Genomic DNA, 26,731 nt, shown 5'->3' with positions numbered 1-26,731 from the left:
CAAAGAATTACTCCATATGGGTAGGACTTGGGAAGAAGGACCTCGGGATCCATTAGTAAAACACGGGAAATCCAGAGAATGGGAAGAAGGGACCAGCTCACTAGCCCACTCAGAGCAGGATGGGCTTGGGATGGGGAATCTGCATCCTACCCACCTGGCTGAGACCCGAGATCCACCAGAACAGAAGGTTCAAGGCATTGTGCAAAGCCCTGGGGATACCAAGACAAAAAAGGAATGAGTTCTCTCCTCAGGAAACTTATATTCTGTCCCGATCACTGGTCATCCATTCATTTGTTCATTCGTTCAAGCATACATTCTACCCAGAACTTCATTTAGTCATTCATTTAACAAAGCATCTATTAAGTGTTTTCTACGTACCAGGCACTGGGGATACAAAGACAAAATAAATGAAACAGTTCCCATCTTCAGGAAATTTATATTGTATCCAGGTCCCTGATCATGCATTCATTTATTCATTTAAACTTTCATTCTATCCAGACCCTCATCTATTCATTCAACAAAGCATTTATTAAGCACACCTACTATGTGCCGGGCACTAGGGAGGGACATACATAAAACAAACAGTTCCTGTCCCCAAGTAGCTTGTAATCTCTCCAGGCTCTAGAGAGGGCCCTATCGTTTAGCCAGACTCATCCATCTATTCACTCATTCAACAGAGCATTTATTAAACATCTACTGTGTGCCAGGTGGGCAGTTAGGTGGCCCCACAGTGCATAGTGCTGGGTCATCTTCCTGAGTTTAAACACTAGCTGTGTGACCTTAGACAAGTCCCTTAGCCCTGTTTGCTTCAGTTTCTCCATCTGTAAAAAGAAGGAAATGGCCAACTACTCCAGTATCTCTGCCAAGAACATCATCGTGAGGAGTCAGACATGACTGAAATAACTAAATGGGACCATCATCATCCTTGTAAACATAGGGAAGGGGTGCAGACACTTCTTTAACAGAAAGAGCTGCTAAAATGTTTAATGTTCTTTGTTAGAAAGCATCACCGAAAAGGGCATATAAAGGAAGCTACCACCAGCTTATTTCCCCAAATAAACAAGCAAATTCACATAAAATAATTTGGGAGCACAAGAAACAATCTTAAGACTAAATTACTGGGGAAATGGTGGATAGAATGATGTGGTGGATAGAGTGCTGAGCCTGGTGTCAGGAAGACCTGAGTGCAAATCTAGCCTCAAATGTTTAGTAGCTCTATGATCCTGGGCAAGTCACTGAACCCTGTCTGCCAAAGAACAAAAACCAAAAACACAATTACCCTCGTTTAGTTAGCCCTTTCCTGATTAATCTAAAAACTTATTCCGCCTACCTGTTTGCACAGCTCCTCTTCAGGGTCCAGGCACTTCAGGTCTTACTCGGCACCGTCAAACAACAAACACTGGCTACAGTCCAGATAGAAGGAATTTGAGATTCCCTATTTGCAACATAACCTGTGTTTTAGCATGACTCTGTAACTAGCAAGACCTCCATTCACTTTTTTCTTATTTATATTTATATTGTTATACATAAGAACATAAATATTATACGTAATATATATAGAATTTATTTTAAAAAACCCTTACCTTTTGTCTTGGAATCAATACTACATATTCATTCCAAGGCAGAAGAGAGGAAAGGGCTAGGTAACTGGGGTTAGGTGACTTGCCCAGGAAGTGTCTGAGGTCAGATTTGAACCCAGGTCTTCACAACTCTAGATGTGGTGCTCTCTCCACTATGCTACTTCACTGATCCATTCACATTTTAGAAGTTAAGAACTAAAATATGTTAGTATGGACTCCATTATGACACCTTTACATAGATACAGATTTATGGTGAAATCCCTAAGCCAGTGATGGTGAATCTATGGCACAGATGCCAAAGATGTCATGCAGAGCACACTCTGTGGACACATAGGCCACTCCTCTCCCCCCTCTCCTCCCTAATTTGTTACTAGAAAGGCAGGGGGGCTCAGGCAAAGCTGCTTCCATGTCTGAAGACATTTTTTCACACTCCCTTCCCCTCTACCCAGCAGCTCAATGGGAGCTCACAGGGGCTAAGATGGGTGGCTCACAGGGGACAGAGCTGGAGAGGAGCAGTGGTCTGGCCAATCCCCTCCCCCTTCTTCACATGCACTTTAAACACTTGTCCCTCTGCCCAATGGGACCACTTCCTCCTCTTGTCTGAGGTAAGGTGGGGGGCACACCACTGAGTTTCTGAGGGTAGGGTGGGGCATGGCACTCCATCTCTGAAAGGTTCACCATCACTGCCCTTGACAATCAAGCAGCCAACAGAAGAAGTGACATGAGGCCATTTCCAATCCAAGTTCTACAGCGTTTGGTTGTTTGTAAATCATGTTACTCTCTTACCAACTATATTAATCTTTTTCTTGCTGCCAATAATACAAGGATGAAATCATTTTAGATGACCCCAAGGTGAAGTGACACCCTCAAAGATATAAGAAAAGTTTCTATTGATAATCCAAAAGTTCTCATCATTTCCAGCTCCTCATTTTCAACACCATTCTAGCCTACAAAATAATGGCTGCCGGGCTTTGAAAAGTTCACCATCATGAGATTTGGCTTTGTATTTCTCCTCTTTGCAGACAAGGAACACAGCTGCCTTCTGAGCTAATACATGTTTATTCATTGATTCCAAACTCAGCTACAATGCCATCCGAAGCACAGTCATTACCCATTTTCCTTTGTACCCACACCTAGTAGGTGCCCAAGAAATGTTTGTTGATTGATATTCAGTAATTCTAATAGGACACTGACATGTTGGCTCTGACTCTGGGCTCTTAAGCATGAGGTCTGGTCCCTAATTTTAAAAGGACGCTGCATGTCCATCACATCTACGGCCATCCAGGGAGCTGGGTGGAGGAATGGCTGATACAAGAGCAAAAGTCCCAGAAAAGTCAGAGACAAAGCCATTTACTCCGCTGGTGGGCTCAGCTGCCTTGAAGGAGACGATGCTATCAAGCTTGGATGGCTTGGAGAACCCCCTTCCCTGACTCAAATGTTGCCATGGTTCACCTACCTCGGTTGGTCAACACAGGGGTTCTTCACATTCTGGGGGTCACAGATCCTTCTGGCAATTTATGGACCCCCTTCTCAGAATGTTTTTTCTTTTTTTTTAATGCCCAACGTAAAGAGGGTTACAAAGAAAACTAAAGTGTGGGTGTGTGGGTATATACATATTTCACACACGTGTGTGTGTGTGTGTGTGTGTGTGTGGGTGTGTAGCAGTTAGGTAGCAATGGATAGAGTGCCAGGTCTGGAGTCAGGAAGACTCATCTCCCCGAGTTCAAATCCAGTCTCAGACTCTGGGTGACCCTGGGCAAGTCATTTAACCTTGTTTACCTCCATTTTCTTATCTGTGAGATGAGCTGGAGAAGGAAATGGCCAACCACTTGAGTCTCTGTCAGGAAAATCTCCAGTAGGGTCACAGAGCCAGACACAACTGAACGATGGACTCTTATTTGTGTGTGTGTGTCTATGTTTAGGGGCTCTAACCCAGATCTAGTGAGTAAGGACATCGATCCAAGCTCTAGAGACCCTCTTCCCAATATCAGGAACTATTTGACTTTGGTGGAGAACCTTGAACATATCCAACATTGAAAACCAACAATGCACCACCAGGAGTGAAGAGGAAGAATGACGGGTTGCTGTCCTAAGACACCTGTGGAAGATTTGCGGCTGATGTTTGTTTCTGATAATTGGTATATTAACCAAAGTCACGATAACCCATGTTTCGTTTCTTTTTTTTAAACTCTTCTATTCCACCTTAGAATCGATACTGTGTACTGGTTCCAAGGCAGAAGAGCAGTAAGGGCTAACAGTGGGGGTGAAGTGACTTGCCCAGGGTCACCCAGCTAGGAAGTGTCTGAGGCCACATTTGAGATAATCCACATTTCTAGAATGCTTTGAAGTAGCCAATGCCCCATTCTGTACCACTATGGGACCAAGGCAGCTCATTTAGTTATTATCTTCACTTCACAAAAGAAATTGAGGCTCCTGGAAGTTGTCTCTTGCCCAGGTGGGAGGAGCTCAGGAGAGGAGGAGGAATCCAACTCCGTCTCTCCCTTTCCTTCTAGTCACCCCCACTCACATCCATCTCTGAATCTTGTTCACAGTAGGAGAGGGGAATTTAAGGCTCATCTTCCCTCTACTTATGGTCTATTATCAAAAGCAATCATTTCCTTCCAACTCCCAGATGACCCTGAATTTGAGCCCTTTGTATTTCCTCTTTTTATATTTATTTTTCTGGTTATGCGGATAGAGGGGGTCCCAGAGGTCTGCGCCATGTTCAGCTCTTGAGCCTGAAATTCTTCTCTTAAGGCAGATTACCGTTCGCTTGTAAGCCTTCAAATGGCAGCGAGACGACGCGGGGCACCTCCTGGAGAGTGATTAGAGCCAGGAAGACCCGCGTTCGATGCCCCTCTGTGGGGTCCTGAACAAGCCAGTGAAACTTGTCATGGCTCCGGGCAAGTCTCTAAAGTCATCGTGAGATGAGCCGCAGAGGTGGAGGGAGTTTCCTCATTCGGGAATCCTATCCTGAACAATCCCAGGTCCAGTTCTCTCCCTCTCTTAGGCAGGGCTTCCTGGCCCCTTTGCCTCCCCCACTCAGACGTCGGCTCCTTGGAAGCAGGAGTCGCTCCCTTCTTTGTCTTGCCCTCTCCAGCAGCCGGCACAGTGCCTGGCACAGAGCAGTCTAATAAATGCTTGTGGATGGATTACTAGTTGGCTCCCTTTCGCAGGGGCTTCGTGCTTGGGCTCCGCTCCCCCGGCGCCATGGCCCGATTTGAGAATGTGCCCCTCTGCGCTCCGGGGCTCTCTTCACATTTAACTGGCATCGCGGGGCCTTTTCTCGGCCCACCCGCCCTCCTCGGCGTCCCGCTGTGGACCGCGCGATGGGCGAGGACCTGTGCACTGCAGGGGGATGGCGGGGCGGCTCTCTTACGAGCAGAGAACGCTTTCGTGGCCCATTGCATTGAATCGGTATGGGCAGACTGGCAGCCGAGTGTGAAAAATAAATTATTCACAAGCCCCAAAGATAATCTTGGAATATGCCGTTAGGGGCTTTTTAGGAACTGGCCCAGATAGAAGAACATTTAGAAAACAAATAACGGGAGCATCAAAACCGAGGTGATTTTGTTGCTGCTGGGATTTTTAGGGGAAAAGTTAAGTTTTGTGGCCGAGAGACGGGTAATGGGTCAATTCATTGAATTAACTTGAGATACATGCATGTATACAGCATGGTCATAAAGAAGCACCAATTTAGGCCCTTTGTTGTTGTTTGGTCATTTTCAGTCACATCTGATTTTTGTGACCCCATTTAGGGGTTTTCTTGGCAGATTGGGTGGCTCCGTGGATACTCAGGCCTAGAGATGGGAGATCCCGAGTTTGAATCTGACCTCAGATGCATCCTTGCTGTGTGACCCTGGGCAAGTCCCTTAACCCCCGTTGCCTAGCCCTGACTATTCTTCTGCCTTGGAACAACGTTTAGTATTGATTTCAAGATGGAAGGCAAGGGTTAAAAAAGACACTGGCTTAGTTTGCCATTTCCTGCTCCAGCTCACTTGACAGATGAGGAAACTGAGGCAAACAGGATGAAGTGCCTTGCTCAGGGTCACACAGCGAGGAAGTCCCTGAGGCCAGTTTTAAGGTTAGGAAGTCAAGTCATCCTGACTCCAGACCCGGCACTCTCACCACTGTGCTACCCAGCACCCTAACGTGGGCCCTGCGTGCTGACGTCCTGATTTCAGGGTCCATAAAGCAGTGCTAACACTGGTTAATTGGTTGGGATCGCGGACAGCTCAACCCACCATGACTCAACAGTCCTACCAATAAATGCGGGGGAGCATCTCAAGAGTGAAGAGCCTGGAAATCACCTGCTTCAGCCTCTTCTTCGGCAGGTGAGGAAACTGAGGCACAGAAGAGCGACCCGGCCATGCCTCGCACCGAGGGAGGCTATTCAGCAGCAGTGAGGACTGGTCACACGCCCAGGACTAAAGGGCTGTGGCTTGATGGGCCGGGCCGGGCCGGGCCGAGCAGACCCGCTACACAATATGCTTTATGACTCCTCCAGGCCACGAGCTGCGATGGTCTGCAAAGAAGGCCCTCTCAATGCAGAGCTGTGAAGTCCATTCATTTCTAAACAAGTGAGAGGGAATATTCTGGTAGATAAGTCTAATTAAGTGAATTGCCAGCAAAATGTTCTCTTCTCCTTGGTTTAGCAGATGGATGGAGTTGGAGACAAGCCCGTGCGCCTACTGAAGAACGCGCACGAAGAAGGCCTTCAAAGGGATCTTGGGGAGAAACGAGGCAGAGCCAGAGAACATGGAACAGAAGGCCAAGCGGCCGAGGGCATGGCGAGGGGCGGGTCACGGGGAGGAAGCTAAGCCCTAGTGAGGAGCGAGAAACCAAGGGCAGCCCCAGAAGAAGGCGGGTAGAATGTGGCCCGTGTGGTCAGATGATGGAAGGAGGGAGGGAGGGAGGAAGCACCGAAGTGCTCACCGCGTGCTGGGGACACACATGCGAGCCAGGGCAGGGCCCTTCACAAACAGAGCTTCTAGGACCGTGCTGGCGAGCCCGTGGCACGGGTGCCGGAGGGGCTGCCCCCCCCCCTCAGCCCCCAAGGACATTTCTCTCACCCCCGGCCCCTCTGCCCAGCAGCCCAGCGGGAGCTCGGCCTCTCTCCCCTGCCTGGGGCAAGGCGGGGGGCTCACATGCAAGTGAGAGGGTTGGTCTGGGCAGTCAGGCTAAAAGGTTCGCCATCGCTGCTCTGGGACAAGGGGTGGGCCTTATGGCGGCTGTGGGGTGGCTCTAGGAACCCGGGGCACCAGGCACTGAGGGGTTTCCATCAGAAGGGCGTCGGGGCTGGAGGAACAGCTGACCAAAGGCATCCGTAAAATGGCAAGAGCACTGACCCTGGAGTCAGAGGACCCGAGTTCAAATCCCACCTCGGATGCTTTCTTCCTAGGCCTTGGCCTGGTCCCTCCATCTCCTGAGCCTCAGCCACCTCATCTGAAAAATGAGGGTTTCAGACCAGACGACCCCCAAGATCTCCAGCTCTGAATCGATGTTTCTAAGTCCCTCCCCCACTGTGGGCCTCAGTTTCTCCTGCTATAAAGTGAGGGGGAGGGCTGAGGTGGCCCTGGGTCCAAGAAGTCTTGGGTTTGGGGAACCTCTTGCCTGGCAAACCCGTGCTCAGAAGCAGAGCGGCTGACACGTGCACGGCACACGGCACACGGCAGCCTCGTGCCCGGGGCCTCCCCAGCCGATCCTCGCCCCATACAATCCCCCCACAGAGGCTGTGTACCCCCATCCCCGTGGGGGCCCGGGAGGGCAGGCAGAGAAGTGAGCTGCCGGGGGCACGGCGGGTCAGGGTCCATCTCTGCGGCTCCAGGCCAGCCTCCGGGACGCTTCCATTTTATCCTCAGCCTGCGATCTCTGCCTCACAGGGCTGGGGGTGGTGGTGGGGGGCGCAGAGATGGGGCAGCCCCCACCTCACAGGAGCCCCGACAACATCTCTGCTGGGGCGCCGCCTGTCAGCCCCCCATACCATCCCTCAGCGCTCACCCCGGCAGGGACGCTCGGCCCCGCCCCCGCCCGTCTCCCCAGCACGGCCGAGGCAGTGAGGGACGGACACGCCAGGAGAGATGACGAGGGTTTATTAAGCTTCCATGGCCGTCTCCGAGTCGCCGCTGTCCCTCCCCGCGAGGCTGAGCGAGCCGCTGACCAGCGAGCGGGAAGGATTGGAGACGATCAGCTGCTCTCGATGGCCAAAAACTTCATTCACTGAAAAGGAAGCGAGAGGGTGTGCGGGTGCCTCCCCCTGTGGGGGCGCTGCTCGTGGGGGGACGGCGCCCCGCCGCCTCCCTGGGCCCGCCGCTCGGAGAGGACCCCAGTATGGTGATGACGACCACTCGAGGGGCTCACAAGCGCTGCTCACACGACTCAGGGAGCGCCCCGTGAAGGGGAGCAGCTCTGAGGGGCCCATGGCCGGCCGAGGCCTAGTCGTGCCCCTGACCCACCCCGGCTGGGGGCCCTCCAGGACTGGCTCTCATGGGGACGAGGCCACGCGCCAGGCCGGCCGGCCGCCCCTCAGGGGCCGTGCCCGCACCCTCTGGTCAGGACCCCAGGCGGGACCACGGGGAGCCTTACCTGAAGAGATGGCGCCGATGTCCCAGACCCGCAGCCCTTCTCTCTGACCCCCAAATGCATAGATAAAAGGCAAGTCTGGGCAGCAGGAGGTACAGAACAGGATGCCCTGCAGGAGGGGAGCGACAGGGGTCAGGAACGGGCAGCCCCCCGCCCCGGCCCCTCGGCCCCCCCCATCCTGCGACCCCGCGGCGAGGACCGCCCTGAGGCCAGGCTCGCCCTCGGCGGTGGGGCCTGGGTGAGAGGGGCCGGCCGGCCCCCTCCGGACAAGGGTGACGGGACAGGAAGAGCTGAAGCACAGACGGCACCGGGAGCTTCTCACCATTTTCATTTCTCTGGAGTGGACCAGACTCGGCTTGTCTCCTAATATGTCCCAAATCTTGACATACTTGTCCGATGAAGTGGTCACGAGGCAGCCCTTCACCTGACTGCTCAGCTCAAGTCCTAGAGAGGAAGGCAAGATGGGCTTTGCTGGGCTCCAAGTCGGACGTCTGTGTCCTCTAAACATATATTCGACGGGGGACAGCCGGCCAGCTCATAGAGATGGGAGGTCCTGGGTTCAGATCCAGCCTCAGACCCTTCCTAGCGAGGTGACCCTGGGCGAGTCACCTGATCTCCATTTTGTAGCCTTTCCCACTTTTCGGCCTCAGAGCCGATACCCAGAACTGAGTCTAAGACGGAAGAGGAGTTAGAAAGGAAGGAATCACTTGTACCCACCAGAAACTTCTTCATCGTGTGCCTTGAGAGTAAAGATCGGCTTATTTGAACGTGCGTCCAGGTTGTACACAAAGCCGTCCTCCGTGCTGGCCTGGGGAGAGAGCACGAGGGCTGAGGGGGGCCCGCGGTCAGCCGAGGGAGCCCGGGAGGCAGGAGCCGGAGGCCACCTTCATGAATGACCTGCCGCAGGCTGCTTAATCGGCTTTTTGTCATTTCGAGGCCAACGGGCCAAGGGCCTCCCCAGGGTCACGGCCAGTAAGCGGCCGAGGTGGGATCTGAACTCGGGGCTTCTCCGTGTGGGGAAGCGGCGTGGCTCTCGGCAGGGCACTTGTGAGGGTCAAACACTGCCGAGGTGAAGGCGTTCGATGACTGGCAGCGCCCTCGTCATGGCACCGGGGCAACGAGAGAATCCGGGCCCGCCCTCCAGGCACATTCCGTAGCTGTGAACCCCGAAGGCCCAGCTCCCCAGAGGGGCGACGGAGGTGGGCCTGGCGCAGGCTCCCTCCCTCCCCGGCCTCCTCACCCCCTTGTGCTGCTCTCACTCGAGCTGGCCACCCGAGGGCGGCGTGTGCCCCCGCTTTATCTCCCTGAACTGGAAGGGAAGGACGGGACAAGAGCTCAGTGCCTCCCACTCCTGCCAGGGAACTCTGCCGTGCAAGGCCTCAGGCGGCCGGTCCCCGGGCCAGCCCCTTCCTGCGTGTGACTGTGCCCCGTCCGCCGTGAGTGCCAGCCCTGGGCCCTCCTGGCAGACCTTCGGGGCTGGGAGGGCCGAGGCTCCTTTCCCAGGCAGGCCCCCAGCCCGTGTGCCCAGGCGGCAAGAGTCACGGTCCTTACCAAGAAGTTGCAGGGAGAAAAGTGATTCCACGTCACCCTCTCCACCTGCCCGCTGAACTTCCAGAGGCGGTGGTTCTCCTGGGGACTCCGGCAGTCGTACAAGGCCACAGACCTGCAGGGCCAAGGAGAGGGAGTGAGGGGTGCTTTGTGGTGCCCAGGGTCCTGGCGAGAGCCCTAGGCTGGCCTTCCAAGCTCCCTTCACTCTCTCCTGAGGGTCCCCCACGAGAGGAGGGCAAACACGCTCTCCGGAGGCTGGGAGGCAGGGAGGAGGCCAGGGGCTCCTCTTCGTGTCCTCCCTCCCCAGGGAGCCCCAGCCCCGAAGGGCTAAGAGCTGGCCAGCCCATGTCAGCCGCCTCGTTGGGCATCGGGGCCCCACGGGTACCACACCAGGTACACAACACTGCCCTTGGCATCTCGGACCAAGGCCTTATTCCTAAACTCCTATCAGACCTGTGCAGCTGGGCAAACCAGCAGACTCCTCGACTGTAAAAGGGATGGCCCGGTGTCTGAAAGCTGCCAAGTGCCCTGTTGGCATAAGCCTTCCTGCCACTCAGGCAGGGCAAGGGATACACATACAACTAGCTGTATGGCCCTGGGCGAGTCACGGCTGTCTGCCTGCCTCAGTTTCCTCACCTGTCAAAAGGGAATTAGAACAGCAGCCACCTCTCAGGGTGATGATGAGGATCCAAAGGCCTCTATAAATGCCAGCTCACCTGGAGTTGGAAGGCCTGGGTTCAAGTCTCAACTCTCCTGGTCACGACCTGTGTAACTTTGGGCAAAGCAGTTGACCTCTCTAGGCCTCGGTTTCCCCATGTGTAAAAGGAAGAAGCTGGAACAGATGGTGCTTATGTCTTTCTCAGCTGCGGGCCCATGACTGCTTTCCCTAGATCTCGAGTTCAGAAACTACAAGTTTACTAAAGGGTTTCTTAAAGCCCGAAGCGTCCCTCCTGCTGTTTTTAGGGCACCACCAGAACCGAGAGGAAAGGAAGCCCGCTTCCTACAAGCAAACCTCTCCGGGGGTTCTGCCCAGAAGGGCGGGCACGGAGGGCCCTGCTCACGGGGGAGCAGCTGACGGCACGCGCCCAGCCTCTCGCGGCAGAGCTGCCCTGCACTGGCCGTTCTGCTGAGTGAACCGCACACCTGGCTCCTGGGCATCTGCAAGTGAGGGTGGCCCCTCCGGGAGCCCCGGGGCGCTGCTCCTGCCCGGCACGGCTGCACGGCTGGCTCTGCTTCCCTCAAACCCCACAACCCACCAGACGAGCCTCCCAGGGGCCGCCGCTTACTTGTCGTAGGATCCCGAGATGAGGGTCTGTGGCTCAAACGGATGGAACTGCAGCGTTTGGACCTGAAAGGGGGCACACAACAATCCGGAACGGTGGGCCGTGGCTCGAGAAAGGAGACCATCCCCAACCGAGCCCTCAGTGACGCCGAAGGCTGAGCCTGGCCTGAAGGGGGGGTGAAGAAGCGCATCTCCCTCCTTCCGGGGGGCTCGGGGTGGGGGGCGCCGCACACATGCCCAAGCTCAGGCAGCGGCTCATTTTGCCGAACTGGGTTTTTCCCTTTCTTTTATCGTTTGCTATGACAAGCGGCAGCTTGCCGTAATTGAAATGAAAATTCTGTGAAAATGAAACAAAGCTTTAAAAAAGAGGAGGTCCGTGCCCAGCCTTTCAACCACGACGAGCCACACACCGTCTAGGTACCGAAATCCCCTGCCTGGAAGGGGAGACCCTTGATAAACGCTTCCTGTCGGTGCCTCCCGCCCCCGAGGACAAACTGGCGTTAGGAGGGCCCCCTGAGGATCGCAGGACAAACACCCGCCTACGTCTTCCAGCGGCTCAAGGACGCCCGTCTTGGGGCCTGAACACGTGTGACACGGAGGGGATTTGTCTACGGAGAACAGACGGGCTATTTTCTGCAGCCCCAGACCAAATACCTTGTCTGTGTGCAGGGTCAGGTTGGCCGCGGGCTTCCCCAGAGACATGTCCCAGAGGATTACGGTGCCGTCGGCAGACGCACTGGCCAGCACGTTTCTGGAAAAAGGGGCGAAGAAAACAGAGCAAGTGACCTTCCTGGAACCCAGAGGGAGTATGTGGGACTAGCAGAAGAGAGAGCTTTAATAGGCTTCCCCTAGGAACCAAGACCTACACTTTCAACCTAGAACACTAAAAGAATACAGTTAAAATAAAGACAAGATGGGATTAAGTCATCTCAGGGAGTGGTACTTTGGCCTAGTTACTTGGGGGGGGCAGCTAGATGGCTCAGTGGATTGAGAGCCAGGCCTGGAGATGGGAGGTCCTGGGTTCAAATCTGGCCTCAGACAAATGTCTAGCGGTATGTCCCTGGGCAAGTCGCATAAACCCCATTAGCCCATATTGCTCTTCTGTCTTGGAACCGATACATAGTATTGATTCTAAGATGGAAGGTGAGGGTTTAAAAAAATAAAAGATTAGTTACTGGAAATCATTGTTGTTATGACGGAAATGTAGCGGGGGTCGGGGGGTGGGGGGTCCCTTCTCTGGGTCACTCCAGTATAGCTGAGCTGATGTGACCGACTTCAGGGACTTATGTCAGCCTGTGTCCATGGCTAGGGAGGTCTCTCTTGTCCTAGGGTCGTACTCAATTATTTTGATTACATTTGCTATTCCTGTTGGCTAAGCTGCAGGGAGCTGACGTTCTGAGCTCATGTTTTAGTCATGGGTGTTTGAAACCACCGACACTGCCACAGATACGACAGGCGCTCACATCGGTACGATGACCACCAATCATTTAACTGTTGGGTGGCAAGGCATCTTCTCCAACCTGATTGCTATAGACACTTCTCTACTTTAATTAAACATGAACTCCCCAAGAAAAGCCCTCATAGGAAGTTTCTGATAGTAGCACGAGAGCAGGCACTTTATGAAGGCAAGAATTTTAGTGGAAATCAATTCCCTTGCTCTAGAACCCACAAAAAATCCATTAATCCACTCTTTCTTTCAACAACTATTAATGCCCGAAAGTTATCAGGCCTCCTAATGCCCCAAAGAGGCAATGAGACCCAGAGCTTGTGCCTAGGGCCATGGCTCCTTTTCCAGGCCCTTCTAATAAAGAAAAGGAAATTAACTCTAGAGACAATGACAAACCTTGGGGCTACCGTTGGTGGAATTTGAACAGAATGGAGTTAAATGGAAATATAAATTATTGACATAGCGAGATGGCTTCAGGAACAAGGAGATGTAGATTTAGGTGTAAGTGTAAAATCAAACCAGTGCTCCGTGGCAAGTCTGGTTGGAGAATGTGAACAAGCAGGTTTCAAAAGAAGAAATACAAACTACTGACAACCATGTGAAAAAACTTGTTCAAAACCACTCATCAGCTTAAAACAAAACAATTCTGAGGAATCATGCCACATCCATCAACATAGCAAAGCCAGAAAAAGATGGATGGGGAAACCTCCCTGTTAGAGAGGATTCTGGGAAAGCAGACACCCTTGTTCACTGCCAGACCAGGCTGGGAAAAGAAGCTAAAAATGGCTAAGAAGTAACTGACTTGTTCCTCTCCTCTGACTTGCACTGTGACCACCTGTGATTTCTCAGCAGACTCTCTCTGGTGGTCTGCTGGGCTCCCAGCCCTTGCTGCCCTCTAGGTGCGGGCAGGCACGCAGAGCTCGCAGCCCCCAGAGACCCCACACACTGCCGGGCAGAGCAGCCACGTGATTAACAACGAATGACTGTGGGTACAAAAGGCTGCTAAGAAGCCTGCTCATGAGGCAGTGAGGAGTGCGAGGATGGAGAAGAGACAGGCCTTGGGGGAGCCGGCCCCAGCAGCCACGCTCTGCCAGGAGGGTGCGTGCGTGAGAGTCGGGGGCAGCCGGGGTGGCACGAGCAAGCGTGGTCTGGAGACTCTCCGTAGGGATGAGAAACCCTTTGTGAGTATGACGCTGAGAAGCGGAAACACTATTAACTGGGAAAATGACTCATCCAGGCCAGCGATTTAAAAACGTTTTTACCTGATTAACTTATTCCATGAAAGATCGAGAACAGCATCCGTGTGTCCTTCTGGCGTCTCTTCAGCTGTTTGGCTCTATAACAGGTAGTGATCTTTGATTATTATTTTTCTTTTTATTTTTAAACCCTCAACTTCCTCTTAGGATCAATAGGAGTGCTAAGATCTAGGCAATGGGGATTAAGTGACTTGCCCAGGGTCAAATAGCTAGAAAAGTGTCCCAGGCCAGATGTGAACCCAGGACCTGGGTTTCAACCGTTTCTAATGATAATTAAGTCTTTTGGCTGCAAATAAGGAAGTTTGCTTAGAAGGCTAAAGGCAGCAAGGATCCAGTTTGGTCTGCCTCCTCATTCCAAAGGGCTATATTTTGGATTTGGGGTAAGAGAACTTGGGACAGAACCCATCTCTGACACATGACCAGTGTGATCTGAGATAAGTCACTGCACCTCCAAGTCTTAGTTCCTCATCTGTAAAATGGGGATGAAACCTGTGATCCCTCCTCCAGGGGGGTGTCTGATGTTGAAGTGAGGCTGTGTAGAAAGCACTTTATAAACTTTAAAGGGCTAAGCGTCCAGGTGTGACCTCAGACAGTTCACTTAACCTCTTGGGCCTGTTTCTCACTGCTGTGAAATGGAAGCGGCGGCACCAAAGAATGTCCAACGTCCCCTCCAACTCTAAGCCCAGCAGGAGGCCACATCTCCCAGCAAAGATGGAGTTTTCCATTCGAGCCTAGAGCTGCCCTGTCTCCTTGGGTCAGGATGGGACACATGTAGCATCCCACAACCATCTATTGTCCACCATAGGAACCAGGAGCCACGCCAGCCAAGGGGGTGGGGGTGACCCCTGACCACTCACTCTAAGGCCTGAGCAGGGATTCAGAATACCAGAGGAGGTGGCCTGTGCCCACTTGAACAGCTGTCAGAGGTGAAGGAGGCCCCTGCCTAGGAGAGGCACGCAGAGGACAGAGGCTGCTCCTCGAGTTCCCTTGATAATGCCTGGCTGCACCAAGGACAGCTCCTAGGGCTGTGCCAGTCTTCCTGCCATCCTCTTGGGGCTTGAAACATTCCTCTTTACCTTTTTCCCTTTCTTCTTCTTCTTCTTCCCAGATTTGCTCCCAAGGGAGAACACTGGCTCTAAAGAGTCCACAATATCGAGGTCCCACACTTCGATCACGGGGGACATGGTGCCCACGGCCACATAGTTTCCTGCGAGAGGGCAGAGAACGTGCCAGTTAAAGGCCCAGGACGGTGCTGCTGATGTCCCACACCTTCTGCACTGGCCCCGTGCACTGCCTGGGGGTGAGTGTGGGGAAGCCTCGGGGCCTGGCGGTCTTTCTCTGGGTCCCAGACTTTGCCTGTGCCTCGGCTTGGAGCCAGACCTGCACCCAGAGCCCGTCTCTGTGGGCGATGGTGCTCTAGGCCTTAGCATCTCTTCAGAAGGAGCCCGGTCTCTCGGGGCCCTACACACGCTGCTGCTCAGGCTGGCTCCAGACAGGGCCCTGGCACTGGCCAAGCCCCACTCCAATGCCCCTTCCCCCAAGCCCACAGACAGGACCCCTCAGGGCTAGGGCAGGGCAAAGGTGCACCTTACCAGGGGCCTCGTCAGGGCTCGGATCAAAGTTCAGCCACTCCACGCTGAGCGGGTACGCACACAGGATGATGTCGTGATGCACGTAGAACGAGTCCTCCTCCTGGTTATAAACTGAGAGAAGCAGGGCATGAGCTGGAGGGCCCTGAGCCCGAGGCCTCCCGCAGCGGAGCCCCAGCTGGATACCAAGGGGACCACCGGAGCCTCACAAGACGTCAGGGAGTCGAGTTCTGCCTCTGACACTTTCTCAGTGACCCTGGCCAAGTCACTGTACTCTGGGTCTCCATTTCCCCTACTGGAAAAAAGGGGCTGGAAACCCTGGTGCTGTGGGGAGCAGAGCGGTCTATGAACCCTGGCTGGTGTGTGTGCCCTCCACACGGCATTCCTCACAGCAATGGGAAAGGAAGACCCTGAGGACACAGTGCCTGCTGGGCCTGAAGATGGAGACTTGCATTCGAATCCTGCCTCAGACACTTCCTGGCAGGGACCCCAAGTCCCTTCCACTCTGTTTGCCTCGGTGTCCTCATCCATCCTGGGGGTAAGAGACACGACCACCTCCCAGGGTTGGGAGATGCTATTTGGGTAAACTACGAGGACTTCCATGAATGTTTGCCATCGTCGGGATTCTGAGATGCTGCCACCATTCTCACAAAGGGGCGCCTTTCAAGGTCCCCCATCCAGGCTTCTGCTGGTCTGTGCCTAGACTTGTCCCAGGGACGCCACTCGGCACTCTCCTTACAGACCTTTGTCGTGCCCCCATGGCGTGGCGGGGTGGGACAGGGGCAGTGCTTCCAGAGGCAGTGGACATGGGTTCAAATCCTGTCTCTGACACACTGTGTGGCCTGGGGCCAGTCCCTCCCCTTCCCGAGGCCTCAGTTTCCTCATCTGTATCTGTTGGGCCGGAGGGCCTCTGGCTCTAAACCTCGGGTCCAATGACTGCCCCAAGGGACAGGGAGGGCAGTGAGCCAGCTGGCTTGGGATGCCGCCAAAGCAGCCCAGACCTGGCAATCCTGGGACGGGGGCGATTCGAGCATTAGAGCACCCATTTCTACCTGGGGGGGAACTCGAGGCTCTGAGATGCTGAGGGCCTCGCCCTGGGTCCCAAAGCTAAAAAATGCCAGAACCAGGTCTCACAACCATATACTTCCCCATGGCTTGAATCTAATATTGGATTCTAGAGCCAAAGGAGGGCAACTAGGAGGTGCGGTGGATAGAGTGCCAGGCCTGGAACACTTCCTGGAGGGGTGACTCTGGACAAGTTACTGCCCTGTTTGCTTCAGTTTCCCCATCTGTAAAATAAGCTGGAGGAAGAACTGGCCAGCCACTCCAGGATCTTGGTCAAGAAAAGCCCAAATGGAAATGACTGAATGACAAAAAGGGGTCAAAGAAAGGTTCTTCGGAAAAGACAAAGTCAGTCCAATTTAGGGGAAAGAGATTCTGGGTTCCAATCCTGACCTTCCTAGCTGCTGTCCTTGGGCAGACTGCTCAGGTTTTCCCATTATGAAACTGAGTGGGTGGGCAGGAGGGGAGAGGAGGAGGTGCTGGCCCTGATGACCTCTGACGCTGTTTCTACTCTACATCTGCAACCTTGAGCTCCCACAGGAAGAGACCAGCAACGTCTCCCTAATGAGCCTCCAGGACAATCCTCCAGCCAAGCCACATGCGGGCCCAAAAGGGGCTGTCCAGAGAGGCCACCGTGACAGGGCCTACAACCCCACGGCCTCCTCTGCTCACTCACCATGGATCTCCAGGCTGCACTGGTCGTCTTCCGCCCGGCCACAAACGATGAGATTGTCACCAGGCTTAATCAGGAAATCCTCATGTTCATACTGCTCCTGACGGACAGAGAGGGGCCAAGAGAAGCGTGTGAGTGGCCGGAGGCATCCCAGGGACGACACGGGGGTCTCTTAGTGCTCAGGGGACTTCAGAACCCTGACCCTCTGCCTTAGAACCACTGCTGTACTGGGCAAGGCAGAAGACGGGAAAGGGCCGGGCAATGGGAGACAGTGACTTGCCCAGGGTCACTCAGCTAGGAAGTATGAGGATGGCACTTACTGTGTTTTTAAGGGTAACGTAGGGGTCTTCATCATTATTCCCATAGACTGTGAGCCCCAGGAGAGACTCTCTGAGAGCCTCAGCACCTAGAATGAGAACACACAAGAGAAGGGACAGACTGGCACCTGTTGGGAACACACCCAAGGGGCCAAAAAGCCTCAGAGCTGGCCTCCCTGCCCCTGCCCACTGTCTACTGCTCATTTGGGTTTCATCTCTCCTGTAAGCATGCGAGCCTCCAGAGGGGAGAGGAATGCTGGGCTTTTCTGTATCCCCAGCACTCGGCATGCTTGGTACGTAGGAAGCACTCTCCCTCTGCATCTCCCCTGACTTTACCTTCTATCTCACACCTGCCGCTAGCACTGGTTCCAAGGCAGGAGAGAGGTAAGGGCTGGGCAGTGGGAGGCCACGGGTAACGCACGTCGGCCCCAAACCAGGAATTTGGAAGCAGAGGGCTTGAGTCCAAACCCTCCCTCTGATGCGTGCTGGCCAAGGCTTGAGGCCTGTCTACCTCTCGGTGGAGACTACACAGCCTAGCACGGGGCTGGGGGGTGTTCTAGGAGGAAGTCTTGCTTCTTGTGGGTTCTGGGTCACAGAGCAGCACCTCAGGCTTGGAGGTGTGTGTGGCCAAGGCAAGCAGTGAGAACCCTTGAACAGAGCTCAGGAACCCCGGGAGCATGAGGGTGAGGGGCGGGGAAAGAGAGCTGCCTTACCTGCTTCCTCCTCGTCATCGTATTTGTCCATCTCGTATTCGGCAAGCTCATCGTCCTCTGGGTGCCCCTCTGAGGGGGGCTCCCCTGCCTGAGCCCGGACAGGGGCAGGGCCTGCATCGTCCCCTGCGGCATCCCCTTCGTCATCGTCGTCACCGCTGTCCAGGGCTCTGGGGGAAGACGGGAGTGTCAGGCAGGAACATATTTTTTTAAAATTTATTTATTTTTAAATATTTTCCCTTGGATACATGATTCCTATTGTCTCCCTCCCTGAGCTGATGAACAATTCCATTGAGTTATACATATGTTATCACTTGATACCTAACCCCAAACAAATTCTAAGGCAGGGAGGCCTTGCTGCCCCCCCAGGGCTCACAGTGAGCCATCAGGGCAGAGGGAGACGGGACAGACTGGGATGCAGGGCCCAGGCGGGCACCCAGGGCAGAGGCCGCGGCCCTGGAAGTGCTCACCTTATTTTCTCCTTCGCTTCATCAATGAGCCGCTTCACCTCGTCCTTGTCGAGCTCTACCTACAGAGACACAGAAGGCATTTCAGAAGGCTCGGGAGCAGAAGCCTTACCAGCAGGGCTCCAGGTCGTTCCAAAGAGGACTTGGACAGTGGCGGGCCTGCGTCCAGCCCTCACTTCCCTTCCTAATGCCATTCTGCAACCTGGCTGTTCCCTCTTGTCCCCCAGTCTCCCTGGGCCTCATTTTCCTCTGGTAAACCTGGAGGTTGAACTATCTCTTAAGGCAGCTCAGGGACAAGAGGGCTGGAAGATCCCAGTTTGAACCCCACCTTGACTCTGGTCAAGTCACTTCCCCTCACAGAGCTCTGTGTGCTCATCTGTAATCTGGGAACAATTGGGCACTGGCCTCTGTGGGGAAATCACTGTGAGCCATACAGACTTCTAGACTCATGAGCCTCTTTATTGTGGCTGTCCTGATCCTCTGTTGTGTCTTTTGGCTGTAATGCAGGGGATACAGAGCACTGGGCTCCAGTCAGGAAGGCTAAACTTCAAACCCATCCTCAGATATTCACTAGATGGGTGACCCTGGGCAAGTCACTTCCCTGTTTGTCTCGGTTTCCTCATCTGTAAAATGAGCCTGAGAAGGAAATGGCAAACCTCTCCCAAATCTCCGAAGTGAAAATCCCAAGTTGGGCCCTGGATGCGGGCTGGGGCTGCTGCTGAAGCCACTCTCTGCCCTCAGGGAGCAGCCAGGCCGTACATGGGAGCAGGAACACCCTGTGAAGCAGGTGGGAGCCGGGAGCCGCCTGCCCCAGCACCGGCCCCTTCCAGGTACACAGGTCCCAGCACCCAAGGTGACGCCCCCAGCAGAGCCTTGAACGAAGTCGGGAGAAGGTCCATTTCACAAGTTTTTCTCCCATCTCTGAGCTCCCACATGGCTTTGGAGGTTACAAAGAACCTGAGTTTGGATGCCCGGACCGGCTCTCGGTTCGGATCCCGGACCCAGCGGTTAGGCCATGGGGATGCTGGGCACTCACTGGCCCTTCCCGAGAATCAGGGTCCTTCTCTGGCCTGCCTAACTGGCCTCTGGAGCCCCTTCTTGCTCTGGGTCAGGAGCTCCCCTTCCTTCTCTCCTCCACCTCCTTCAGTGTCCGGGGGCTCATGGGTGGTCCCACGGCCCCCTCTTAGGTTCCACTTCATAGAGGCTCCGCGTTCGAACCCCGCCCCCTGCACAAGTTCGGTCTCCGGAGTCCGAGTCTCAGTGTCGCAGGGCGGGACCAGCCTTGATATTTTGTATCTAAAAGATACAGTATAACAGGAGGCGGGGATCCTGGAGAACTTCGCGCAGGAGGCGGCGCTTGGGCTGAACTTCTAAGGAAGCTGGGGGGTTCTAAAAGAGGGAAAGGAGGAGGGAGTACATTCCGAGGAGAGGTGTACGATGGAACTTTATGCAGGCGCTTCCCCTCTCCCTTCCGCTCCGCTAACAAGCCCCCGCCGTTCACCTTATCTGGGGTCTCCTTGGCGATGCCTTTGCTGACCCACGCCACGCATGTCACTTGCCGGCTGCGCTTCATGGCCCGGTTCTGGGATGCAGGGGCTGCACGCGGGGGAAGGAGACTGAAGAGGTAGCTTCCGGGCGCGGATCTGATGACGTCACAGTACGGAGACTAGACTCGGCAGGAGGGCGGAGCAAGAGAGTCACGGGGCAGCCGCTGCGCCATTAAAATGAGAAGCCAGCTGTCTCCCGCATAGTGCGTCATCGTCAGGCGCCTCTCAGGGAGGGGCGGAGGCAAAAGGAGCTGGAGCTGGGCACCACGTGGAGCCTGCGCAGGCGCAGGGAGGCGGGGCCGGAGCTGGGCGGGGCACGGGAGGGGGAAACTGAGGCCTGAGGAGGTGATCCGGCTCTTAACGTTAGAGCCGGAAGTTGACCTCAGGGATCATTTAGGCCAACCCCTTTATACTATTTTATTTTATTTTAGTTCATTTCATCTCATTTTTAAACCTTTCCCTTCCATCTTAGAATTAATACTGTATGTGGGCTCCAAGGCAGAAGAGCTGGAAGGGCTAGACAAAAGAGGTTAAGTGACTTGGCCAGGGTCACCCAGCTAGGAAGTGTCTGAGGCCAGATTGGAACCCGAGACTTCCTGTTCCTAAGCCTGGCTCTCAGTTCACTGAGTCGCTTGGCTGCTTCTCCCTTCATTTTGCAGAGGGGGAAGCTGAGACCCAGAGAGGTCATGCGAGGCAGAACAGGATTTAAACTCAGGTCCCAGGGTCATAGATTTAGAACTAGAGACCTTAGAGACCACTTAAAAAAGTTCTTGCCCCCAAAGTCCTTGGCACTATTCAATTATATATATGTGTATAAATATATGTTCTCTCTCGGAGATGGCTAAGATGTACCATTACCAACTACTCGATGTTGCTCTCTAAAGACTTTGGGGCTTTTCCATTGGACTGGCAGCTTTTCCCCTCCACATTAGCATGTGAGCTTCTCAGAGCAGGAGATGCCTTACTTTGCTATTTGTATCCCCAGGACATAGAAGAGAACTTTGCACAGGAGCAAGCCTTCATTCATTCGCCCGGCTAGTCCAACCTCTGCATTTACACAGGAGGAAACGCCTCAGAGCCAAATACGTCGCCATCCCACTGTCCTCCGTGGGCTTTGAAGTGCCAGGTGCAGGTGGAGCTGATCCGTGGCTAGTTGGACACAGGTCTAGATCTCACACTCCAAAGTGCGGGAGAAGTCGGGTCTGAAGACGCATTTGCCAGCCATCTGCATAGAGGGGAAGAGAGAGCATGAATGAGGTTGTCAAGGGAGAGAGAAAAGGACCAAAGATAGAATTTTGGAGAAACACCATTCAGAAAAAGAAATTCTCATTCAGGAAATGAGATCTGTGAAGAATGTAAGCTTTTACATGGGTGGGGAGTATGGGTTGTTCACAGAAGACTAGAACTTCTGGTGTGAGGGAGGGCTTGCTGGGTCTTTTTCAAGGATGTTCATCCACGTTGTATCCAGCTCTCACCCATGGCTCCAAAAAGTTGTAGTATGTGCAGTGGCCACAACCCTGTAAAACTGTCTCAGCAGGCAGGCTAAACCAAGCTGAGGGTAACCAGCAGACCTCCAACCTGTTGATGAATTAATGGGATGTCCATCCCAGGCATGTGAAAATTGGGACACTAATATACTGTTGGTAGAACTGTGAACTGATGCAACCATTCTGGAGAGCAATATGGAACTAGGGTCAAAGGGCCATGAAACTATGAATACCTTTTTGACCCAGCAATACTACTGCTAGGTCTATATCCCAAAGAGATCAGAGACAAAAGAAAAGGATCTATTTTTTGAGATTTTTTTTTTAGCAGCTCTTTCTGTAGTGTCAAAGAATTAGAAACTGAGGGGATGTCTATCACTTGGAGAATGGATGAACAAGTTATGGCAAGTGGTTCTAATGTAATACTGTTCTGCCATAAGAAATTCCAGAAATACCTGGGAAGACTTACATGAACTGATGCAAAGTGAAGTGAGCAGAACCAGGAGAACAATGTATATAGAATAACAGAAATATTATACAGTGACCAACTGTGAAGGACTGAACCATTATCAGCAAAGCAAGTTTCTGAGATAACCACAAGGGATTCATGATGAAAATGTTACCCATAGCCAAAGAAGGCACTATTGGGATCTAAGTGAAGATCAAAGCATGCCATCTGCCACTTTATTTCCTTCATGTTATTTTTATTTTCTATGGGTGATATGTGTCTTCTATCACGACATGAGCAATATGGAAATAGTTATTACATGAAAGTGTAGGTATAACCTATAGCAGACTATTCACTGCCTCAGGGAGGGGGAATTCTAAAGTGTCGAAAAGCAATTGTCAAAAATTATTACTACATGTAACTGAAAAAATAAAATAGGAAAAAAAGAATAGTCCTTTGGGTGGGGAAATGATTATTTTTTTCTGTGACTCCCAATCTTACTTAATTCTAGATATTGGAAGATTGGACCTGACTCCATGTGCTGTTTTGTATAACTATTGAATAGACAATGAATGGGACCAAGGGTCTAATGACTTATGAGAGGGTCAGCCTGGCCTAATAACTAGATTGCTAGACTTGGAATCAGGAAGACCCGGGTTCAAATTTCTTCTCTGTTACTTCCTACTTGTATGATCTTGGCAAGTTACTTTTCTGAAAAATGAGGGGGTTGGGTTTTGGCTTCCAAGGTCTTCCCACCTTTAAATTTATCATCCTATTATATCTAAGTTGTGGGGGCACCCATACCTTGACCAACAGACAAAATTCAGACCAGCCAGCACAAAGATTATCCTATGATATCAAAAAGCTAAAGGAACTCCAACTGTTGGCTTTCTCCAGGAGCAACAATGGAGACACTGAGATTCAGTACTTTCATCATCTTCCAGGTGATAGATCTGAGAGTAGATAGAGAAACTCAAAAACTTTCAAGACTGGGAATGAGAACATGTATTTAAGGAATTTTGCAAGTTTTTAAGTGCTTTGAAATCTGTGTTTCAAGGAATCTTTGAGCTGGAAGGAACTCTAGATAGCATCATAGGATGGGAGCCTGAGAGTTAGAAGAATCGTCAAATCCAATTCTGTCATTTTCTAGAGGAGGAAACTGAGGTCCAGAGAGATTAACTTTAGAGTCAGGCTAGTTTATAGATTCATAGGATCATAGACTTAGAAATAGAAGGGACCTTCATTGTCATAAGGCTAACCTCTGTTAACAGATGAGGAACCTGAAACCTTGAGAGCTGAAATGACTTGACTAAGGTCACGCAGGTACTAAACTTGCCAGAATTCATGGTTCATACTCTCAAGTGTAGCGCCCTTTAACAAAACAAAACAATTTGATTTCTTAGGAAGATTAAACAGGGTGGCTATAACCATTTGCGTCATTACGCTAATCACCAGAGAAAAGGGTGAGGCAATAATAGCGATCTCAAAGCATCCTCTGTGTCTGGAGACAGGTCAGAAAACAATATCGGGGTTCATTGAAGACAGATGAGGAGTGCCACCTGCTGTCCCAGGACATGTATTACAATTCTTGATTGCTTCTGAGAACCCGGAAAAGGGAGAAAGCCCCTACTATGTGCCAGGCACTGCGCTGAGTTCTAGGGATAAAAGAAAGGACAAAAGGATGGTTCCTGCCCTCGAGGAGCTCACAATATAATGTGTTAGCACAATATTCTAGTGACTATGTACAAACAGGATACAGAGAGGGTAAGTTGGAGGCGTTCAGCAGAGGGGAGACACTAGAATTAAAAGGGTGGGGAAAGGCTTTCTATAGAAGATGGGATTGTAGTTGAGACTTAAAGAAAGCCAGAGAAGCCAGAAGGTGGAGATGAAGATGGAGAGCATTCCAGATCCAGGGGGACAGCCATTCAAATGCCATGAGTTGGGTAATGAAAAGTGAATGGAACAGCCAACACACTGGTGACACTAGATTATAGAGGATGTAGGAGAATAAGAGGTAAGAAGACCAGAAAGGCAAGAGGCGGACAGGTGAGGTTGGGGTTTGAATGCCAAGCCAAGAAGTTTATGTTTGATCCTGAAGGTGATAGGGAGCCACTGGAATTTATTGAGGAGGACAGTGATATGGTCTGACCTATGCCTTAGGAAGTAAGCAGAACGTTGGATTAGGGCCAGGAAACATGAAGTATTATTGATCCTACTACCAAGGGGAACTCACTTCCCCCTCTGGTCCTCAGTTACCTCCTGTGTAAAAGGAAGGATTGGACTGGACAATATCCATAGGCCCTTCCAGCCTGAAAATCTTATGTTCCTGTTATTTTGTCCTCTTTTCCAGCAATGCTTTTTAAATTCATTGTTCCTAAAATAAATTTATTTGCACATTTGAAAAGTCAGTGGGGTATAATGGAGAGAAACTTGGACTTGAATGAGAGTCTGAAGGTCTGGGTTCAAATCCTGCCTATGCCACATATGTTAGCAGAGTAGAATTAGAGCTGGCAGGGGCCTTAGAAATCCTTTACTCTAACCCTCTAGTTAAAAAAGAATTTATAAATTATAAAAAAAATATAGTGCCAAACCAAAGTATTTCTCAAGAATGAAAATAATAAAATATGAAAATCAAAGTATTTATAAAATATAAACAAGAAATAAAATATATTTTGTTTTTATATGACCTTGATTTCAATTATATCTCTCAGGGGTCAGGATGGCACAATGGAAAGTGGACTCAATTGGGGCTGAGAAGACCTGGGTTTGAAACATACCTTTGCTACCCTGGTGATCTGGGGCAAATTCCTTATCCTCTCAGGATCTCAGCCTGCTCATTGGTTGAAGAACCAGGTTGGACCTGATTACTTGAAAGGTCCCCTTGGCAACTAGGTATTAGTAGAGCACAGAGCATCAGGCCTGGAGTCAGGAAGATTCATCTTCCTGTGTTCAAATCTGGCCTCAGATACTTACTAGCTGTATGACCCTGGACAAGTCACTTAACTTAACATTAGTTTCCTCATCTATCAAATGAGCCAGAGAAGGAAATGCAAATCACTCCTGTATTTTTGCCAAGAAAATTCCAAATGGGGTCATGAAGAGTCAGACACAACTGAAATGATTGAACAAGGTCCCTTTCCGCCCTAAATCTATGTTCTAGGATTATTACCTCTGTGGGCCTCAGTTTCCTCATCTGTAAAATCTGGGGGTTGAGACTTGCCAGAGAGGGGAAGGATTTAAAGTCCAGAGTGAGATATGCATGCTTGGCCATGGCCCATGTGAGAACTTGTCTTGTTGGACTGTGCATGTCTGCGGCAAAGCTTGTTGTGTTCTTTAAACATTGTTCAATGAGGGGAGGTGTGGGAAGGAAAGAATTTTTTTTAAATAAAGGAGCTGGTCTAGAAGACCTTTCCATCTCGAAATCTATTATGCTCTGATCCTAAATCACTTCGCCTTTCTTCAGTTCCCTCATTCTGCAAACTGAAGGAGTTCTACATGATCTCAAAGGCCCCTTTCAGCTCCCAATTTATGGCCCAGAGTCACTTGCTTCAGTCTCCCCATTTGAACAATGGCCTAAGTGACCTCTGAGCTCTCTTTCAACTCTCCATCTAGGAGCCATTTCTCTGGCTCCTTCGAAGCCCAGTCAAATTTCCTGGAAGTCCTCCTTGAGTGTCCCAGCCTTCCACGGTCTCTCCCTTCCCAGAGCCACAGACCTTGGCTCCTTGGTCCTGTTTGCATAAACTCTCCGGTGTTGTTGTCTTTCCAGGCTTATGTTTGTCTTCACAACCCCACCCCGGAGCCCAGGATCTAACCCACTGCAGACACCCCATAAATATGCGATGATTGATGGACTGCCCACAGGAGGGAGGGCACCTGAAGTGGTGCCGTGGGAAAGGGTATCTTGCCAACAGCTCCCACCAGATCATCAGCTAAGACAGGCAGTGCCCCTTGGGAACTCCCCTTGGTGCTGAAGCCTGACAACCTCCTACACACTGGGAAACCCTGGCTTACTGGGACCAATCCCCCACCAGCCAAGGGAGAGAAATCCCAGGGGCTGTGCATGGGGACAGAAATGACTCTCCGGAATCCACTGGTGCCCCCTCACCCCCTACACCCCCCCAAAGCTTTGCCCAAATGAATGTTTTCCATCTGGTTCTCAGGTTTCTTTGTGTGGCCCAGTCCCAGACCTGTGAATCCTGAGGGGGAAGGAGGCTAGCTTCCATTCTGCCAATAGGGTGGGCATCAGCATCCCAGCTTGGGCATCCCAGCTTGAGCATCCCAGCTTGGGCATCCCAGCTTGAGGCTAAGACAGAACCGTGCCTCGGAGGGTCAGGAAAAGCAACAGGAAACCCCCCTGGGCAAATAAAAGCCATTTCCTCTTTCTTTGCTAGGCTTTGCAGATAAAGAGAATAATAAATTGCTCTCAGCTTCTAGAAGTCCTTATCAGTGATGGACAGGGTAGTAGCTATGTATTGAAATGCAATGAGATTAGCTTGTAAAGTCTCGAAGGACCACTGAAGCTGATTGTGTGAGCTTCTAAGCCTACCACACACACTGGCTCCTCTGAGACAAGAGGACAAGTTGCAGGTGTGTCCTAGAAGGGAAACATCAGAAAATAGCTCTAGATCAGTAGAGACCTGGGTCCCAGAGTCAGGAGTTGAAGGATGGATGTATTTTGGCTGTGTGATCTTGGGCAGGTCATTTACCCCTCAGGGCCTAGGGCAACACTTTAGGAATAT

General features: G+C 51.9%; 1 protein-coding gene across 1 annotated transcript; it reads right to left on the bottom strand.

The window, feature by feature from the left end:
* Nucleotides 1-7,655: 7,655 nt before the first annotated feature.
* Nucleotides 7,656-20,132, bottom strand: PWP1 (PWP1 homolog, endonuclein). The gene is made up of 15 exons (XM_044683609.1): nucleotides 20,015-20,132; nucleotides 18,517-18,575; nucleotides 18,050-18,216; nucleotides 17,340-17,425; nucleotides 17,023-17,119; nucleotides 15,288-15,398; nucleotides 14,772-14,902; nucleotides 13,702-13,775; nucleotides 11,647-11,743; nucleotides 10,997-11,058; nucleotides 9,714-9,825; nucleotides 8,880-8,970; nucleotides 8,485-8,606; nucleotides 8,166-8,271; nucleotides 7,656-7,799 (listed from the first exon to the last, which is right to left on the bottom strand). Exons 1-15 carry the CDS (start codon nucleotides 20,084-20,086, stop codon nucleotides 7,675-7,677), a joined length of 1,512 nt encoding a protein of 503 aa, XP_044539544.1. The 5' UTR covers nucleotides 20,087-20,132; the 3' UTR covers nucleotides 7,656-7,674.
* Nucleotides 20,133-26,731: the final 6,599 nt, after the last annotated feature.

The sequence above is a fragment of the Gracilinanus agilis genome, unplaced genomic scaffold (assembly GCF_016433145.1).
Source record: "Gracilinanus agilis isolate LMUSP501 unplaced genomic scaffold, AgileGrace unplaced_scaffold27, whole genome shotgun sequence".
Taxonomy (NCBI): domain Eukaryota; kingdom Metazoa; phylum Chordata; class Mammalia; order Didelphimorphia; family Didelphidae; genus Gracilinanus; species Gracilinanus agilis.
Note: the sequence above shows the minus strand (reverse complement) of the source record. Positions and strands in the feature narration are given on the sequence as shown.